The sequence below is a fragment of the Blastomyces gilchristii genome (assembly GCF_000003855.2).
Source record: "Blastomyces gilchristii SLH14081 genomic scaffold supercont1.27, whole genome shotgun sequence".
Classification (NCBI taxonomy): Eukaryota; Fungi; Ascomycota; class Eurotiomycetes; order Onygenales; family Ajellomycetaceae; genus Blastomyces; species Blastomyces gilchristii.
The window spans coordinates 600621-619512 of NW_003101655.1; the positions used below are offsets into that span (position 1 = coordinate 600621).

At 45.7% G+C, this 18892-nt stretch overlaps 6 protein-coding genes across 7 annotated transcripts; 2 read left to right on the forward strand and 4 right to left on the reverse strand.

Annotated features, from left to right (window-relative positions):
• Positions 1-381: 381 nt before the first annotated feature.
• On the reverse strand, positions 382-3049 carry BDBG_08749 (amidase; the record flags this gene model as incomplete). Its single annotated transcript, XM_031723715.1, has 11 exons — positions 382-431; positions 516-596; positions 652-728; positions 814-987; positions 1101-1216; positions 1279-1476; positions 1541-1643; positions 1713-1812; positions 1878-2291; positions 2406-2748; positions 2825-3049. The coding sequence occupies 11 exons, from the start codon at positions 3047-3049 to the stop codon at positions 382-384; spliced, it is 1881 nt and encodes a 626-aa protein (XP_031580987.1).
• A 307-nt stretch (positions 3050-3356) lies between these two features.
• BDBG_08750 lies at positions 3357-5974 on the forward strand. 2 transcript variants are annotated; one of them, XM_031723716.1, is made up of 7 exons: positions 3357-3641; positions 3715-4061; positions 4127-4446; positions 4551-4632; positions 4726-4819; positions 4897-5129; positions 5275-5974. In XM_031723716.1, the coding sequence occupies exons 2-7, from the start codon at positions 3869-3871 to the stop codon at positions 5406-5408; spliced, it is 1056 nt and encodes a 351-aa protein (XP_031580988.1). In that variant the 5' UTR covers positions 3357-3641; positions 3715-3868; the 3' UTR covers positions 5409-5974. The 2 variants fall into 2 exon arrangements, with proteins under 2 accessions (XP_031580988.1, XP_002620951.2); XM_002620905.2 differs by having other exon boundaries at positions 3357-4061; positions 5275-5899.
• A 236-nt stretch (positions 5975-6210) lies between these two features.
• Positions 6211-6417, reverse strand: BDBG_17849 (uncharacterized protein; the record flags this gene model as incomplete). The annotated part of the gene is made up of 1 exon (XM_031725481.1): positions 6211-6417. One exon carries the CDS (start codon positions 6415-6417, stop codon positions 6211-6213), a length of 207 nt encoding a protein of 68 aa, XP_031580989.1.
• A 4887-nt stretch (positions 6418-11304) lies between these two features.
• Positions 11305-12606, reverse strand: BDBG_08752 (protein fluG; the record flags this gene model as incomplete). The annotated part of the gene is made up of 1 exon (XM_002620907.1): positions 11305-12606. One exon carries the CDS (start codon positions 12604-12606, stop codon positions 11305-11307), a length of 1302 nt encoding a protein of 433 aa, XP_002620953.1.
• A 593-nt stretch (positions 12607-13199) lies between these two features.
• On the reverse strand, positions 13200-15581 carry BDBG_08753 (oligopeptide transporter; the record flags this gene model as incomplete). The annotated part of the gene is made up of 5 exons (XM_031723717.1): positions 13200-13387; positions 13508-13957; positions 14010-14368; positions 14422-14753; positions 14817-15581. 5 exons carry the CDS (start codon positions 15579-15581, stop codon positions 13200-13202), a joined length of 2094 nt encoding a protein of 697 aa, XP_031580990.1.
• A 321-nt stretch (positions 15582-15902) lies between these two features.
• On the forward strand, positions 15903-18680 carry BDBG_08754 (uncharacterized protein). Its single transcript, XM_002620909.2, has 3 exons — positions 15903-16263; positions 16327-18380; positions 18634-18680. Exons 1-2 carry the CDS (start codon positions 16248-16250, stop codon positions 17958-17960), a joined length of 1650 nt encoding a protein of 549 aa, XP_002620955.1. The 5' UTR covers positions 15903-16247; the 3' UTR covers positions 17961-18380; positions 18634-18680.
• The last annotated feature ends 212 nt before the right edge of the window (positions 18681-18892 follow it).

An 18892-nucleotide genomic window follows, 5' to 3' on the forward strand; every position in this document is an offset into this window, starting at 1 on the left:
GAAAAAGAAGAAGAATAATAATAATAATAATTTATTCCTGAGATTTAATTTAATTTGTTAATATATATAAAATAGTTTCACTTAACTATTAATAAACCTAGTAATAATCAAGCTCTTTTATTTCAGTGTTCTACATAGTTATTATCTTTAACATATAATTATCTTAACTAAATCTACTGTGTAAGACAATGAAATATCTTTACTCTCTTCAAGAGTTTTTTTCTCTTAAATTTCACTAAATTAAAAAGAAGAAAAATAAGGCAAAATAAGATCTTCAGTCACATCTCATCTGTCTCTGTGTTCAATAGATAGACTGCCCTGTTTTCAGTTTAGTAGGAAACTTCCCAGCGGTCATACCTCTTTCTACTAAGTGCACAAGAATTAGGTCCGTTCCTGCAAGAATAATCCCGGTTCACAATTTAGTTTCCCAGCTGTCATGATAGAAAATAGAAAAAAATAAAATAAAAGGAAGCTAAACGAAGTCAAAATAGAGTAGTCTGAACTACATTACATACCTGGGGCGCCTATGACGGACGCTGCAATCGGCAATGACTCTTCCTGCTTTGTGACAATGGAATTGAATGGTATCTCACCAACTAAGAAATCTTGTGTGAGTAATGGCATTATGTGAGTTGAACGAGGGAATATTACCTATGGTTGTGAGCTCCGGTGCTCGCATCATAGGTGACATATTTAATGACGCATAACCACTTAAGATGGAGAATGGCCTAAGTATCCTGCGTTAGCGTTTTTGTCCAAAGTTGATATGAGGAAAAGAATCCAGGGGGAATTTGGCGGTTGGGGGAAACAAACGCTGGTTCCACATCGCGGTAGTTTGGCCTTCCCTCCTCAATCGGGAAGACCATGATTGATATGGAGTCTTTTGAGTCCGCCTTGAAGATCTTGTCAAGGAGCCATTGCCGGTAGATTTCAGAACGGCGCCAATACATATCTCGTTCCTCTCGTGTGATTTTCTTCGAAATATCCCTAAACCAGTCACATAAGCACGGGTTTTTTTTTTTTTTTTTTTTTTTTTTTTTTTTTTTTTTGGCCACTGTGCTATAGTAGATAATCGTACAGAAAACAGACAATCCACTCACCACTGCCAGTGCATAGCTCTATGTACGAAGGGTGCCTTCCCGTACTTCTCCTTGTAATCCTTCCCGAAGTCATCTAAGTGATGGTATGAATCGTGATAGTAAGGATAACCCCCAGCCTACGGGGGGAACTTAGCCAAGTAAATACAACAAAAGTATTATCACGGGAATGAGGTTTTACCAGTTTGAGATACTCAGCAATATCGTCATTATCCTTTCCATCGGGACAATCTCGTTTCCATTCTTCGGCGAGAGATATCTCCTCTCGCTTCACGCCCAAAGCGGATTCGAGACCTTGAATAAACCGGTCGATGAGAAGGGACTGTTCTGCGTTTGTAGTCGGAAGATAATCATGAGGGTAGAGAATTCTGACCGGGAACTAAAAAAAAGAAGTCAGAAAGTATAACCTATATAAATAAACTTCTTTGGAATGGGAGATCAACCCTGGATGGTTTGCGTAGGTCCGGAGAATCTCCGTACCACACTGAAATGAAGTCGGAGAATCTGGAGAGATCCCTCCCGAAAAACACGGGCATGTCAAATTTTCTGAATGATGCCATGCCCAAATCAGTATTGTTGCCCATCCAAGTAAGATTCAGAGGGGCCTGCACGCACGGAAATTGACCGACAACACCATCCGTATTCATGATCCCTGTTGATGGGCGAATGGAAAAGCACCCGTTGTATTGCGCGGGTTTACGACCGCTTCCGTTTGCTAATGTAGCGCATCAGTCAAGGCCTTTTTTATCCTTGCCCCAACATGGATAATAAAAGACATACTATCAGATCCAAGGGAGAAGTCAAGCCATTCGTAGGAACCAATTCCTGCAGCGCTTCCATTGCTGCTCCCAGACGGTACCTGATACCCATCGGCACGAGGGTTAAACGGGGATGTGAATTCTACCGCCTCCAGGGGTTCCTCACGCATAATCATAGCCTGTAGCTTTGATTTGCCCACGATAACGGCCCCTGCATCTATAAGAACTTGCACACAATTTGCATGCTGGGTCTTTGCGGGATAGAGATCTTGCCATGCGCGGTTGCAAAGGGTAGTCTTATGACCTGCGATGTCTATGTTGTCTTTGACGCTGATCCTAGCTCCGTCAAGGGGACGCTCCTTGCACGGTTTGTAGTAGCAACGGGATGGTACGATGACTCTCCCATCGGTACCGGCCTGAGGAGGGTCGAGAGTGACTAGAGTATGATATAGTTAGTTTTTTTATTTTAACCCACCAAGGCATTATGGTTGGAATACTCATCTCCCAGAGAAGTCTGGCGAGGGTTTGAAAGTGCACATAAAGGTTGCACTGGAATCGCGATAGACTCTCCATGGTTGCCAGGTCCTCCCCCTTGAGAAAACGTATGGTCCTGGTGCAGCTTTTGCCGTGGGATTTCCTTCAATGCATGACCAAGTGTCTGTATTCCATGTGGCTAGCTCTTCACGAGCATCAGGCTCTAAACAGAACTCCGCTTCCTTACAACCGTAGAAGATAACATTGCTAAAGAATTCCGGTTGAAACACATCGTCTCGATCCAGGGTATCGGTACGGAACTGACGGAGGGCTGATCCCGAAATGGTTTGACCTGGCTTGGTTATGTAGACGAGTGCCAAAGTAGGATCGTTATTACTACTCTCGAAGTCGAGAAAATTCTAGAGGAGCGTTAGCTGCGATTTTTTCTTTTTTTTTTTTTTTAGTTGTTTAGTGGTGACAGTATAAAAAAATCACAACCTCCGGGTGTGGTATCAAGAGGTATTCAACCTGGCCGATAGTGATCTGAACTTCTTCCTCGATGCTGAGGCTGGGCTGTGCGAGCTTGCCCGGGGAAATTTTATATTGTTTGAAGCGGCCTCTGTTCCGGCTCGAGCTGGTCGAGCCTGGGATACGCGTTTTACCCTTACTGCCAAACAAAGGGCGGAGAGAGAAAAAACGGTTTCCGCACCCAAGCGCCATGGATGAAATGAAGTAGAGGAAGGCCCTAGAACCACAAAATAATGAGCATCCTCAAACCTAGACGACGAGGGGAACGATTTTCAATTGTACCGTGATAAAAAAAATGTTGGGTGGTTAAAAGCTGTTTCGCGGTTGGCCTGGACACCTCCGAGATGACGGACGCGCTTTGTCGACGGGCGAAGAGTCTGAGTCTGAGTCTGAGTCGGTGTAAACTACGGATTAATTGCAAACGGAGTACTCCGTAACTGCTGGGTATGTCAATTAGCCTCGGGCAAGTTTTTCAAGGAGGTTGAAACTTGCCAGGTTGCAGAAACAAGTCACACACTCTCTTTGTGAGTGAGTGTGTGTATGCACCGTAGAAGAGAACAAAGCCAGCCAGCTGGTCCACAGTGTGCGGGGACCAGCCAATAAAGTCCTTTGGAACAGACGGCAGCAACCTTTTGTCGAAGGAGAGGAGGTCAAAGCACCTAGACATGTACTGGACATGGTAACTATTTCAATCCGAACTGAACTGCATACATTCATGGATACAGCCAGCCAGCCATGGCCGATGCACACACAGCCCTCAACCACCGCTGGGCAAAGTTCAAGGGTAAATAAAGAGAAACGAGGGCGAGAGTCAGACCTGAGCAGGGATAAAGTTAACTGATATTTAACTCGGTTAGAAGACATTGGCGAACATAACATTCATTCCAGGGTACCCCAATGCCACGTCACGCCGCATTTGAATGCTGCAGAGGAGGAGATTCCAGGATACTCAAACCACGACCTAAGTTCCCTTGAGGTATCTTATGTCTGTTATATACCTATAGGTATGGTATGCAGATATCTGAACGACTAGCTAGCTCCCATCCTCAGCCTGTGGAACTTTGCTCGTATCCCCTCGTCTGGCTGCGAGGACAATTGATACATCCCACCACCCATAGAATTCATTTTCTATGGAGATTTCTCCTCATCATGTCTGGGCCAGCGCTTTTTCCGGATCGAAAAGATGTTGATCACTCCGATCAGTGTGAGTATTTAACTTAAATTGTTAGTTAGTCCCTTCGGTTCGTGCCATCGCTCACTGATTGGCAGTGGCTCCATTGTATTTTCTCGATCGAAGCGAGCTGTGGGACACCGTCAAACCATACAACTTCCATTATTTCCCCAAGGAGAATTTCCCGCTGCACAACCTTCAGCGTTCGTCCCATGTAACTCGAGTCAGAAGCATGCGCCCTCTTGTCCCGACTCTGTCCCTCGATGCCCAGGGATTTGAGGTCCATCGGCTGGATACCAAGATGAAGTATGCGGATTTCAAAGATGAAGAGCGCATACAAGCTACATACTTCAGAGAGCTTGAGAAATACTTCAATGCAAAATTGGGGGCGAAGAAAGTCCGAGCTTTGGACTTTCAGGTATGTAAAAACAAGCGCGCTCCGCAGATGCAAGTTCGTCAAGCTCGTCACAAATAGACAGCTGATTGATTCGTTATTCCACGACATTCTCCGTACATACATAGCTGAGGCAAAGAGATCCTCAATTCCCATATTTTGGCGGCAAGCCCCACCCAACACCTCAGCCAAGTTTGATGGTACACGTCGGTATTTGATTCCAGATTCCCGCTTCCTTAGATAAAAGTATCCTGGGCACTGTACTGTTCTGGATCAGTTTCTCATCCCCATTATTTGCCTCAGATGTAACGCTCGCGGCCACCAAGGCAATCATTCACGAACTATATGGGGATTCTGCTGCTGCTCAGATCACAAAGTCAAAATTCCAAGTCATTACGTGAGTATCTCATCTTTGAATCAAAATGAATCCTTTATCTTGGAGGAGTTAAGGCCAAATTTCTCCTTTTTATATAGTGTCTGGAGGCCCCTCGCAGTTCCCGTCAGGGACTGGCCTCTTGCCCTGTGCGATGCATCCAGTGTTGATCAGGCCGACTTTGTGGACACGGATGTGATTTATCCCAATTACATTGCGGAGAATCGCATGCTACATTTCGATGCAGATCAGAAGTGGTACTGGTTGCCAGATCAAACAGCGGATGAGGTGCTTGTCTTCAAGGCTATTGATTCGGATGAACTCCTCTCCTCCCGTAAGTTGCTTTGGCAGATAGACCCCCCTTTATTTTTCCTTTTCTTTTTCTTTTTCTCTTTTTTTTTTTTCCTTTCTTTTTCTTTTTACACCACATGCTATTATTGCTACTACTCTAGGGAGTAAGATATTAACTACCTATACAGCTTGCCCGCACGGCGCATTTCCTCTCCCGGGACAAGACCAGGACACCATGTCAAGAAGGGAGAGTATAGATGTTCGACTGCTCGTCATGTACGCAGACATGATTTATCCAGAGTCCAAGCCCTGGGCTAGTTAAATAAGTGGAGATATGATAATTCCACTACTCCACTACACCGGGTAGACCAGCGTTTTTCTGTGGGGCTTTTGTGAGGGTTCGTTGGGAAGAGTCAGTTAGTGGTTACTGTAACTATCCTGTTGGTATGGTTAGTATAAGATACTGCTCTTTTCGAGCAAGCACCAGCTTTAAGCCAACCAGGTTGAATCTTCAACAACCATATCACAAAGAATAATCCCTCTCCCATTGATTATTGATCTCCTTTTTAGGATGTATTGCTTCTAGTTGATCCCATAGTTGATTTGTTTCTGAGTTAAATCTAGGGAAGTGGTGGTGGCGAGACTGATAATATACTATAAAGAGACCCCAGCTGTCTCTCCATCACATGAACCTATCCTGTGATCCCACTGCGAAACGCTGCGAAACGCTGTGATATGAAGTTGAAGTTGATCAAAGAATCAGCAGAACAGTGCAATAAACAGGCTTCAGCGGCATTGACAACCAGAGTATTGTTCAGCTGGTAAGGAGCAAGTCACAAGAAAAGAAGCCTAGTAGAGTACAGATAGGGTTTGTAGAATAAAGTTGAGGCCAATATAAGCTTGAATTTAGCAAAACGAGCGTATTCGTTCTCCTCTCCGTTTACGTGCCGCTGGAACCGAGCCATGAAGTCCGCTGCTGTAATATGTGTCCCTCTCGCTCTCGGATCTTTCTTTGCTGTTACTGGTAAGAAATTTATCCAACTAACGTCGAAGCTCAGGGGCAGTATAATTTAGGAATAATCCCACCTCTGCGGAGTTCCCCCTTCCGCGCCCGCATATTATTCTTAATTGGCCGTATGCTTCGCGGAATCGTCCTCCGCCCAGCCCTTATATTCGATTTTTCGGCCAATTGGCTTGCTGACTGAAGCTCCCATTGAACAACAATTGTCCTGAGAATTGAGATTTCTTTTCATGAGGTCGGGGTTCTTGTCTTCAGCCAAAGACGACAAGGCCTTCCAGGGTTGAGTTTTCGGAGTTGTGTCCCTGGGCATAGTGGGCAAAGGGCAGGCAACCTGTTCTTGTGGAATTCAGATGTGTAACCTATGGGAGGTTTCGCTTGAAATGAGTGGCGGGGATGCCTTGCCCAGCGCCATGTGGAAGAGGTGTGTTGCCTGGTATTTATAACTAAACCAGGCGTATAAATAATGACCAGGAGGGGTCAGTTCACTATCCATAGCGCTGTTCTCACAAAAGGGCAAAACCCTGCTGCTTACGACCACCGCACATTAGGCTCAGATACTTCCGCAGCAAGAATTGTCAGGACCATGCATAAGCTGCATCTATCTGTCCACATGACAGGTGTCGCCGTCTCATTGGCAGAGTGTAGTCGTACCCGGGCGCAAGCCTCCATCACCAAGGGAGATGGCGGGATGTCATAGATCAATGTCCCCCCCTACCCCCACCTTGCCCCCCTGGTTCCCCCCTCCTCCCCAACCCTCCCTTTTTGCCTCTTTACCCCTTTGCCCACCATAGCTGAATGGTGCATATGATATTTGTCACCTCTATGATCCTTACAAAAGCGTCATTAATCCACCCGAGGTAGTGAGAAACAAAAAGCTCATCCGGAAAAGGTCGCAAAAATTCAACTTGATATTCCTTACCCTATCCCTCTTGTTACACTACCCCAACTGCAACGCACAAGAGAGCACGCGCTTGGTTGATTACCACCTGCCCCTGAACATTCTGCAAGAATATTCGATGCATCAGTATTTTGGCTGGGGTATCTCCGGTTGAGTTCCCTGCTTTTCCATCTTCCTCAATATTCCCATGCAGGCACCACGAGAAGGCCCAGATGGCAGACATGCCGCTCAATCGTCGTCGATTAATTTGAGCAACGTCATCCAAGTTCATCCCAATGACAGAATGAGAGTTGAGGCGAGGTTAGTTCAAAGGTTATTCTACTCTCCCTCCGTGCAGGCTCATGTCATCTGTTCAGTGTGATCTCTATCCCCGGCTACCACACTCCACCAGTCAGCAAGTGGGGCGTCGATGATGAACTGTATAGGGCGGCGATAGCTGTGGATTCCGTCTCGCGTTTGCACATATATATCTATCGACCAGCATATGCCTCACCTGACCACTTTTCGTGGGAGAATTTCCTCAGGGCAGGAAGTGACTTGGCGGAGCACTTGGCCCAACTTTCGACTGAGGTAGGTATTGCGATAGACCCTAGCGCTGGCCTAGAAGACGTCCATCACGTAGTGTTATAATACTAACAGATCAACAGTTTCCACAACGGCCAATTATCTTCATTGCCCATTCTCTCGGGGGCGTGCTCCTCAAGAAGGTATATATCATGTTGTTTCTCTGTTTGACAAGTGGTTCACATTGTGGATTAACAACCAAAAGGCGTTATTCTTAGTGCATCAAAACCTACAAGATCCGAGGTTCAAGTTAGTCGTAGGCTGCTTATCAGGTATTTTATTCTTGGGAACGCCTCATGGTGGGGTCACGGATGAAGATACATTACTGCGTCACAATCGGATCCTGCACAAGTGCGCAAAGATCGCAACGCATAAAAGGAAACTCCCAACCTCGGATATCTTCCAATTAGCAAATTTGGCCGTTAGGTTCGAGCAAATTTCTTCTATTCCTCTCCTGTCCGTATTTGAATGTGGGCATCGCCTGTCTTGTATGCAACGGCTTCTCGGGACAAAACAGGTAAGAAAAAGCAGAATGCGATTTCGGCGAGACTCGGATCAATTTTCTTACCCTTTGGTAACTAGGCACTTGTTGACGAACAAACCGCTACTATATCGTCCAGCATGGAGCGCCTATTTGGGGTACATCTTTCTCACAAAGAGCTCTGTAAGCTGTCTTTGCTCACGGATCAAAATTATTCAGCAAGAGATTTTCTTCGTACCTTATTCGAAGATGTAACCAGTAAGTTGGGAGAAGCCACTGGGCAATATTTCTAGCTCTAGGCGCTAGTTAACGGTTAACTAACTAACCAATGATTGCTAAGCAAATGAAAAATGGGCTGTACGCTGCGTAAAGAGTGGTCAACAAATGGTTTCTCAATCCCCTGTGACGTCGAATCCACTCAACCCGCTAAACCTTGCTGACATTGAACTACTTGGGATAACCAGGAAATTGACCTTCACTTCAGAAAAGGGCTCGCACGTGTATAAAGGTTCCGGCAAATCAACTCACCAGATTCCACGTCGCTTACTCCTCCTCTCGCCAAATTCAGAGCGACTCCTAAGCGGTAGAAAATGCCGCCTTCCCTGCTTTTCACTAGCCGGGTACCCACCAAACCGGGACTTCGTTGGTCGAAAAGACATACTTGATCTCATGGACAAGCATCTCCTTCCGCGCGAAATGCCAGACTCAGGAAATGTTCACAGCACTCGCCTTTTTGCAATTTGTGGCATGGGTGGGGTTGGAAAGACTGATATCGCGATTCAATACGCCTACTCTAGGAAGGAAAAATTCGGGGCTATCTTTTGGCTCGAGGCAGGGGGCGTATCACAGCTGGTATCCGATTTTGGTAGAATTCCAACTCAGCTAGGGCTTGAAGGTCCAGATGAAGCCCAAGATCTTGAAAATAGCAAAGAGATAGCCAAGGCCTGGTTGAACAAAGCTAATAGGAATGAAAATCAAGAAGGCGGAGCGGAAGAGAACTCCTTTTGGTTATTGATCTTTGATAATGCTGACAACCTGGATATCATTGCCGACTACCTGCCATACGATGGAAATGGTTCAGTGTTGATAACGAGTCGGGATCCCTTTGCCAAAACACACTTCCGCTCGGATGGATCTGGCATTGACTTGGATCCGCTTTCAACAGTTGAGGCGGCCACTCTTCTCCGTAAGCTAGCTAAAGGATCCACGGAGATTGAGGATGAAGATGAGTTGGCAGCCTCAACCGAGGTAGCTACCCAATTTGGTGGTCTGCCATTAGCCATGACACAAATGGCGGGGTTTATTCGCAAGAGACACCTTTCAATCCGAGAATATGTAAATTTATTTGCCTCTGACGCTCAATATGTGGAGACACGTAATGTTAGCAATGCCGAACAGGAATATCGATACGGATACACGCTTGCCACCACTTACAATTTTCGGGATCTTAAACGGCACGCTAAGAAGCTTCTACAATCCCTTGCCTTCATGAACCCGGATCGGATCCGGGAAGATATATATATAGATCCTCAAAGGTCCAGGGACCAAGGTAGCGGTTTGTGGGTAGCATCAACTTTTGAGAGCGCCCGTTATGAGCTCCTATCATCCTCCATCATCAAACGGAATGTTAGCAGGAAGGAATTATGGATTCATCGGGTAATCCAAGCAGAGGTCCGAACAGGCATGGACGCCCAACAGTGCTACCAAACCTTTAAAGAGGATCTGTATCTCCTTTCAGAGATCTGGCCTCCGGGTGATCTTTGCAGGCAGGCAAGGGAGCGTTGGGCATTGTGCGAAGATTTATTCCCGCACCTAGAACGGCTTTACCAAATCTACATTGAGTACTCTCAAGCCTGGGCAAGATTTCCGGTAGATCCGGCGTTTCCCATCCTTTTAAATGAGGCCGCAGTGTAAGAACTCATGCCATGCCCCATATAGCATACAGCTTACAGTATAAAATTAACATAGCGAACAAGAAATAAACGCTAATGGCCCGTCTTAGCTACCTCCACGAGCGAGGCTTCTCCCACGAAGGGAAAGCATACTTGACATTGGCGCTTGACTTGTGCGGCCGAGATAATATCCTCCAAGAACCTCTAGTCAGCGATATGCATCTTACTATGGGTGCCCTGTCAAATGAGACGAATGACGCCCAGTCATGCCTAGAACACAATATTATTTGTCTTACACGACGTAAGGCTGAAGCAGGGAAGAACAATAAGCCAGATCTAAGGTTTGCCTTTGCTCATAGCCAGCTTGGTATCGCATACATGATGATCGGAAAGTTTGCCCTCGCCACGGAATATTTCAAACAATGCATCGAGATGATTAAGGGGCTTGATGTGGACGTGGACGAATTTGGTTTCCCCGTTTGCAACCTCGGATTAGCATACTGGGTTCAAGGAGAACTCGATGCTGCGGACGAGACCCTGACAGACCTATTGATGCAGCGCGAGAAGAGGCATGGAAAGTTAGACAGAGTTTCTTACAAGTAGGTTTGAGACCTATAAATTTGCATGATAGTGATTTAAAAATCATTTACGCCCGTGACCTTTGGTGTTTATAACGTCGGATGCTGATAGATCACGTTCAGAACGGGCAGGGTTCTTCAGGCCCTTGGAAATGTAAAGAACAGCAAAGCCGCGCGACTCGCAGCGGATGGAAATCATGAAAGCGCCAAGAGACTCTGGGATGAGGCATTCAACATACACTCAGAATGCCTCAAACAGTATGAGTCAACTTTGGGAAAATTCAACCATCGGACAGCGGACGCTTGCCACAAGCTAGCTGAACATCATATTCGATACAAGCAACACGACTTAGCACAGTAAGTACATCTTCCGTTATCGTAATTAAGATGTTCGGATGATTCCTAACAACAAATAATATTGCCAGGGATTACCTTGATCGGGCTATGAGTATCTGGGGCGATCGGCAATGGTTTAGAAATGAGTCAGCCCGCTCATCGTTCCTCAGAGGTGTTCATCTCCTGTCAATGGGTGGCGAAGAGAACAAAAAGAAAGGAAAGTGGTGGGTAGAGCGGGCAAAACTACTTCGGAAACAGATACTCCCAGATGAAAGGCCAAGAGAGCTGCGAACTGTAGACTTCGATAATCTTGTTTGCTTTTGGTCGGTCTGACGTGCATTTCTGTCCTTCTTTATTTATTCTTGTTCTTTATCTTTATTTTTTCCACGCCATACTATCTATCTTTCCTCATTATCAAACATGGGGGAACTCCGTACTGTCTGCCTATCTAAAAGTAACCCAAGAACTTCTGTCTGCGCTCCTCATCGGTCATCTTCGAGAAATATTCCACTTCCTTCTCCTTAACCTTGACGTATTGAGAGAACAACTCCGCTCCAACCCAATTTTGTATCTCTTTGTCATCCTTGGCATAGTCCAAGGATACCTCCAATTCTTTCGGCATACGTTCTGTGATTCCAAAGGCTCGGAGCTGCCGCTCAGCTTCTTCAAAAGTGAGTGCTGACGGGACAACCTGGCAGTCACGCACCGACAATATGATGTTTTGCTTCATACCATCCATCCCAGCTGAGAGCATAACAGCCGTGAAAAGATACATGTTGGCAGTGATATCCAAGAATCTAAGTTCCCAACGGTTTGGACCAAATTGGCGGATAGGAAAGTCTTTGTTATGTGTCCCCCAAGCTATCCATTCTCCTGCACAGTCCCCAGCTACTCGGTGGTAACTATCATAGTTTGCCAGACCAAATGCGCAAAGAGCTTTCAATTTATTCAGTACACCGGCTAAGAAACAGGGGGCATTTGGCGCAGGATTGATAGAAAGATGGACGTGGCAGCCATTTCGTGGGCCGTTAAAAACCGGTCTTGGGGTCATCGTAGCCTGTAGGCCATGACGGATACATATAGTGCGAATTGTCTCCTGAGTCATCATGAGAGCATCAATAGCTTGAATCGGTGCAAGTGGCGATAGTGCAACCTCGAACTGATTTATAGTTTCTGTGTGGAAGTGATATATTTCAATCCCTGACAGTTCCAATGAGGCAACAATCTCCTCCATAATAACCAAATTTTCAGTTCGGAGGCCAGCTGTCATGGAACTGCCAACCAGCCGATCGAAGGATTGTGCGAGGTTGGAGGATTCATCAAGAAGGACGAACTCAATTTCGAAACCCATCAGCAGTGTCGATTGGTACTGGGCTTCGAACGCAGCCAACACTTCATACAGAAAATTTCTTGGGCACCTTGCAAGAGGGTTTGTCAGGCCAAGGTGGGAGGTATAACACATGACGGACGCATGCGCTGGAGCGAACCCGCAGACCATAAGCGTTCCCCAGTCCGGGCGCAAGTTCCAGTCTTCAATTCCATCAGGGAAGCACCGTGGTTCAGTCGATATAGGTAGGACCATGCAATTTTGAGCGAGTTGACAGCAGTCCGTCCCACTCGCGATGCGAAAGCATCGAGGTTTGGTGGTTATTCGGGTACGTAATACTCCAGAGTAATCGACCCATTGGAGGCGAATGAATTTGATATCGGGGTGAGCGTCGAAGAACTTTTCCACAACTTCTGCGGCCATTATATTGGGAAGCGGTCCACACTTTAGAGCTAAGTGGGTTGGATATAAATAATGATATATTTTGGTGGGCAACTTTGCTTTAATGATGATTAAACTAATTAAGAAAGCAGGGTCCTGGGTAGCAATAGGGTGTTTTTTCTCTTTTGTTTTCTCCTTTTCTCTTGCTTTTGATAAAAGAGGGCCTTTATCACCAATATTAACTAAGTTACTGTGAACATGGTCAGGATAGGATCGGAATGACTAACAGCCTCACCAACAAGGGTCGGCCCGAGATCAGGACCCCACCTTCCTATTCTGGCCGAGGTTGGGGCTCCATTTTTCAGCACCCCCAGGTATGTAAGAATGAAGGCGAAGTGCAAGGTATGAGATGGTGCATAATCTAGCCTGGGAGTATCCTTCAGCCAAGAACCTACCAGCAGCGAACATGTCAGAGTAAAACATCTTCCTCGGAGTAGAACTTTTAGGTACGTACATTGCAGAGGCGAGATGGCACCATATCAGCATGCACACCGTATGAGTGTGGTGACCAGCCTGCGTGGCAAGAAGCATGCCTGCGTGCCTCTATTGCGCGGGTCTTAGCACCCACACCTTTCCTACATGCTCTTAACATGGGCTGCAGTAAGGGCGAGGGTAACAAGGCTTGAGATAGACTCCCCCAACACCAATCCACTAGCAAGGAATATCATATCGCCTTCACTTTCCCCGCTCCTAACTTTACGAAGCCAGAATGTAAGACCCCCAATGACACGTGTGATGGTAAAAGACGGTACATTGTAAATTCCTAGTAAACAATTAGTGTTGTTCGCTGCACTTACGGGATGGGGGCATAAAAAAGTGTGACTATGAAATACGACCGAAAGAAAAAGTATAGGAAAAAAGAAAAAAGAAAAAGGCAGCAGACCAATGGCCAATGATACCCCACTGGGAATTAGCTTTTGCCACCATCGAGTTTCATATCGCATCTTGACTATCGTAATCAGCATGGAGAGAATAGCAGCTCCCAAAGCAAACGGCGCAACTCCTTCCGGCAGACCCTGACCCATCACTAGCCTTGCCGTACTAAGGACAAGGTATGATGATGGGACCCTGAATAGAGGTCCCGGTATGGGATATTGTGACGCATAGAGTTTGTATATGCCGCACGATATGAGAGCGCCGAATAGAGAGCCGATGATTTGCCCATAAGTTTGCGCTCGTGGATGTGCTCCAACGAGACTTCCGATTTTGAAGTCGAAGGAAATATCCCCTGCTTGGTTTGCACCTGCTTGTGCGAGGGCGGCGGATAAGAGGCTGATAATTATGCCATTCGCGTTGGAATGGGGTATTAATGTCGCAAAGACTAACTGCGATACTAAGGAATGATGTGAGCGATCGTAGATACTTAATGAAGAGGGGTTGCATACCCAAGGCGCTTTCGGGATTATAATCCGTCTCCGCTAAAGATCGTATACCTATCACTGCCATTGGGAGTGATAGAGCTATTGCCAGGATAGTGTGGTACCATGTTATAAAGTTCCCGAAAGTGAAATTTATCGCCAGGATGCAAATGACGACGGAAACTAAGAACCCCAACCCCAACGCTCGAGATGTGATAGGGCTGTCAGACAAATGAACCCTTTCCCCTTTTAACGGCGACCACCGATTCGATGACCGGTCCACCACTTGAGAATCACAGAATTGAGGTGTCTCAAAGTCGTCATGAGTTGGCACAGTCTGATATCGACCTCGAGGAGGCCGTGGGTATGTCACAGAGTCGTTCTTGCTTCGCAGAGCATCCAGCTGCCTTTGGGAGGCGTCCGCTGGAGAAAAAAATACTTCCAAAAAGGCCGGACAATAAACCAGGAAAGTTTGACGGAAGCGTCTGCGAATAACGCGGCCAAGCTGACCCATATAATCCACCCTCTTGACCCGGTTTCCCAGTCATCCACGTCACCGGGGGCCCAGCCTTGGTGTTTGGCATATGGCGACAAAATTCCCCAGCCAATAATGGCGCCGATAAACATGTGCAACGGAATTATGGGCCCTGTGATAATTCCCTGTCCTAAGAAACCTGGAGAAAGGTCCATACTCCAAAGCCATTCACTCGCCGCATGCGATCCGAGAATGGGTAATTTCTTTAATATGGGTACGAAGTAGATAACAATGGTCTGAAGAAGTATATCAGCAGGAGGCCACGCTGCGAAATTGAATAATACAGAAAATAGTCATACAAATATTCCAGATCCAGTAGCACCCTGGAAAAGGCGATTCATCCCAACCTTCCATCTCCCACCGCTCCCGTGCGCAAGTAGAAGTAGCCGCTCTTCCACAGGAGTTCCAGACTGCCCTGCTCTTGGATTTTCCTCTGTTAAGCTTGGGGACAATATGCCACCTGGAGCAGTTGAAAATTCGGGAGGCACGTGATGTATCGTGTTGATAAGATGCGCAGTTGCTTTGGCTCCGGGCCAGGGCAACGTCTCTCGCACAACGAAATGCTCCCGAAAAATCGATGCGAAGATCAGGCCGAAGAAACAAAGGCCAATTGACCAAAAAACAAGGCTTTCCCAAGCTATTCGTAGTGGGCCATTCTCCTCCGGGCCGATGAGATATTCAAGAGCTGGAATTATACCAACGAACCCAGCAGTTACTGGCATACATCCAGTAGCTGTGGCTACGCTGATAATTAAAACATTCTCAGCAGGCGTCAAAGGGCTTTCTATGCATCTTGAGAACAGTTTGAAGACGACAAATCCCAGAAGGCCCGAGACCATGGACATTTGACTGGCCACGCCAATTCGGAGTCCATAGTAAGTGTTGGAGAGGTTGACCAGGACACCAATCAACAGGCCAGAAAGGAGGGCGCGTACGGTGAAGCTTCGATCCATGGCAGCAATTTCAATCATTTTCTCATAAAAACTGAAGCTGGCTTCAAAAACCGCTGCCAAAACTAGGCCTTTAAGTCCTTCAAGAAGGCCCAGAGAAGATTTTTTTTGCATCAGAATCAGCGTTCTTGGCTCGGTAGTGGATGCGGCGACTGTAATTGGACAAGACATCACTGAAAGAAGCTAGACCTGAGGACCGATGACAGGGAGAAGAGGGCTGAATTTTTTATTCGCTGGAGGTTTTATAGCCAACGACATATATTTAAATAATATCAGCCCAGTCAATTCTGAAATTCTCAAATTTAAGAATTCCGAGCTGAAAACATATAGTTGAGTAAGACTGCGGGAATTTGGCGATGACTTGGACATACTCCGTACTGACTTGTGCCACGTTTAAATTACGGGTTAGTTATTATACTAAATTATTTAACTATTTAAGCTTTAAATCGAATGCGCGGTACGGAGTACATTATATGTAACTGTACATATATCACATACAATAACAGCTGAACTGGCCTCCGTATCGGACTCCGTAGATGTAATATATTTTGAATGGTTCGTAATAATAAAATGCAATAGGTCACTGATGAGTTATCAATTAGAAGTATATCAGCAGCTGTAAGTTAACTCCTCACTACCAGACCTTTGTTGCTTCACTGTGAATACTAGGTCATTTAGGCTGCCTTCTGAAACAATAACACATAGCAGAACTCACAGCCTTGTTCCATTCCATTTAACAGGAGGTAGAAGGTAGCAGATATCCCTTGCATAGCACACCATATGTCCGACTGCCGGGGTAAATAAAATCTTTTATATCTTTCAAGTGGTATATTTTGCTCTTGATACTGATTATGAGCAGCAGGAAGAAAATTCCGGCGGGAGGTCGAAGCCCTTTCCCAGCAGTCGAGTCAGCGCAATGTTTACCCTAGGCCGGATCTTTACATCCTCGACAAATATCTAAAGTCTTCACCCAATTCAAGATTTGCTCCAAATGATCCAAATATCTCCTCGACAGCAACCGACGAAGGTGTTACTAGCAACTTCGTAGTGATGCATGACATAAAAGAAGGCACGAACGCAGCCTTCGGGTCAAAACCACATGATATAGACAACTTTGCGTTGGTACCGAAAAAGAAGCCACACCTGTTATTCATGCGAGGCTATGGCTCAACCCAGTGGTTGGCAACTATTGGAGAGATATACAAAATTAACCCTGAGCTATATCGACGACATCTTAGTTTCGAGCCATTTTCATCGGGAACCCAGGAATTTTACTCGTCACCCGCCCTCCCATCGTCCTCAGTTCGAATTTTCGACTTGACCATTTCAACTGTTTACTGTCGAAATGTTGCAGACACTGCCTATGAGCCTGAGGATCTACAAGAAGCACGTAAGCTTCAGGCGCGAGCGTTGGATCAATATTTCAAACAGTTCTGTGATAGGGTGCAATTGGCGGACTCCGTAGTGCGGAAATGTTTGCTGCTGAGCAAACGAGAATACGTTTTAGAACAAACGATAACAATTGAGGTACGGCACCGAGAGGAAACTTGCCACGCTATCGTGTGGCTTGATAGCGGGAAGGATCTCTCCCACAGCGTCCAGGGGCCATGGAGTCCACTCTCCGGTACCCGGCCCTGGGAGACACGCTTCGTTCCAGTAATAGTACATCAAGCAGTCGACGCTCGATCTCATTCAACACTAGATAGATCTGAGCCGGTAATGGGATCCAGGTCCGTCCCGACTTCAAGTGAAAACAACCCCCCCCCAAGCAGACAAGAGACGGAGTGGAGAGCCGCACAAAACATCTGCCTACTTCCATTTCAATACGGATCAATGATCGATCGGGAAGTTGCTGAACAAGATGCATTGTACGCCGTCAGCGAGGTCTTCCAGTTCGCTGCATCTTCAGAACTCCAGTTTCTAAACCTTCTTCACGGCCGTATTAAGCACGAGCTCTCCTTCACGGGTGAGCAGCAGAAGATGGGTCGTCGCAACGACGCTGTCTCGTTGCTAAATCTGAGATTCATAAAGACGCAGCTCATATCGCACGCTCAACGCCTCGCCGAAACCGTCAGAACTCTGGAAACTTGCGATTTGCTAGGCTGGCAGCGCGATCAAGAATCTCCCAAAGCACAACAAAGAGCCCGCCTACTGCTCAGCGACTTTGGGTACCTACTCCAGCGTGCGGAGGGGTTGGCTAGGGAGTGTGACTCTGGCATTGATACACTGGTCAATAGTTCCATACTGGAAGAGTCGAGGCGGTCCACAGAGAATGCTATAAGAGTTCAGAAACTTACGGTCCTAGCTACCATCTTTATTCCTTTATCGTTCGTTTGCACAGTTTGGGGTATGAACTTCCAAGAGCTGGGCTCGGGTACCCAGCCTGTTTGGATGTGGTTTGTTACAGCAGGGCCGGTCATTTTGGTTTCCTTGCTTATGTATCATTTTGATACTTTGATACACCTTCTTCGTACGACATTTGGGCCGGATTGATAGATTTAACTTACAGAGAAAGATCCATGTGCTTGGAGTAATTTTGTGCGAATTATTTACTGTTCATTATTATTATTATTATTATTCTTCAATTATAGATGTATGCAGTCAAGCACTATGATATCTAGTTACCTGAGAACTTTCAATTCTCAGGGTTTTTCTAATATCTATACAGCTAATTATTATACATTTATCCACACAACCGCTCCACCACGAACTCGCTCAATTTTTCGAATAAGAAACCACCGATAGATCCATCGAACAGCCCTCGATCATACGAGCATTTTGACCCCAACGCCGACTGCATACCCCGTCTGGTGGTGGAGTTATTCAACCAAACGTGGTTGGAAGCCCCCGCGTGGGATTTTCCCCTGTCCACCCCTACCACACCACAACCCGGGTCAAATTGTCATACAAATTGTAAGGTGAAGAGACCTAGCCCTATGCACCAATCTTCTTGATTTTGGAAGATCCCTGACCTGTAACTGTGGAGATATTTGAAGAGCAATCTCTGTGAAAACCCTGTCTGTTTTTGATGTTCTAAAACATCAATGCCAAGTCTCACTCATTGTACCACCCTTCTCAATCTGGCCCATCTTCAGTATAAAAATACAAGAAGATATCTCAGCAACAGTAATCAACATATAACTGACATCAACAATTATAAAATCAGTTTAACTCAAGATCTGACTGAGTCTTTGATCTCTGCATAGTGAGATATATTAAATCTAGTTTTAATATCTTCATATTCAATAGATTCTGTAAGAGATTGAGAATATTAATATTAAATTTCTGTTAAATTTAAGAATTAACTTCTATTTTAATATAATCACTTATAAAATTATTTATTTTAAGATATAAATAATCTGTTTCTCTATATTCTGCTAATAATATTTATATTATTATATAGAAACAGACTTATATTCTCTATA

What these genes read in the sequence shown, in the direction of transcription:
- BDBG_08750 (XM_031723716.1), top strand. Translation starts at nt 3,869, where the DNA reads ATGCAGATATCTGAACGACTAGCTAGCTCCCATCCTCAGCCTGTGGAA. An exon ending in AAGTTTGATGGTACACGTCG is followed by an intron (nt 4,633 to 4,725) that starts GTATTTGATTCC and finishes TATTTGCCTCAG; the next exon opens with ATGTAACGCTCGCGGCCACC. An exon ending in GGATGAACTCCTCTCCTCCC is followed by an intron (nt 5,130 to 5,274) that starts GTAAGTTGCTTT and finishes CTACCTATACAG; the next exon opens with CTTGCCCGCACGGCGCATTT.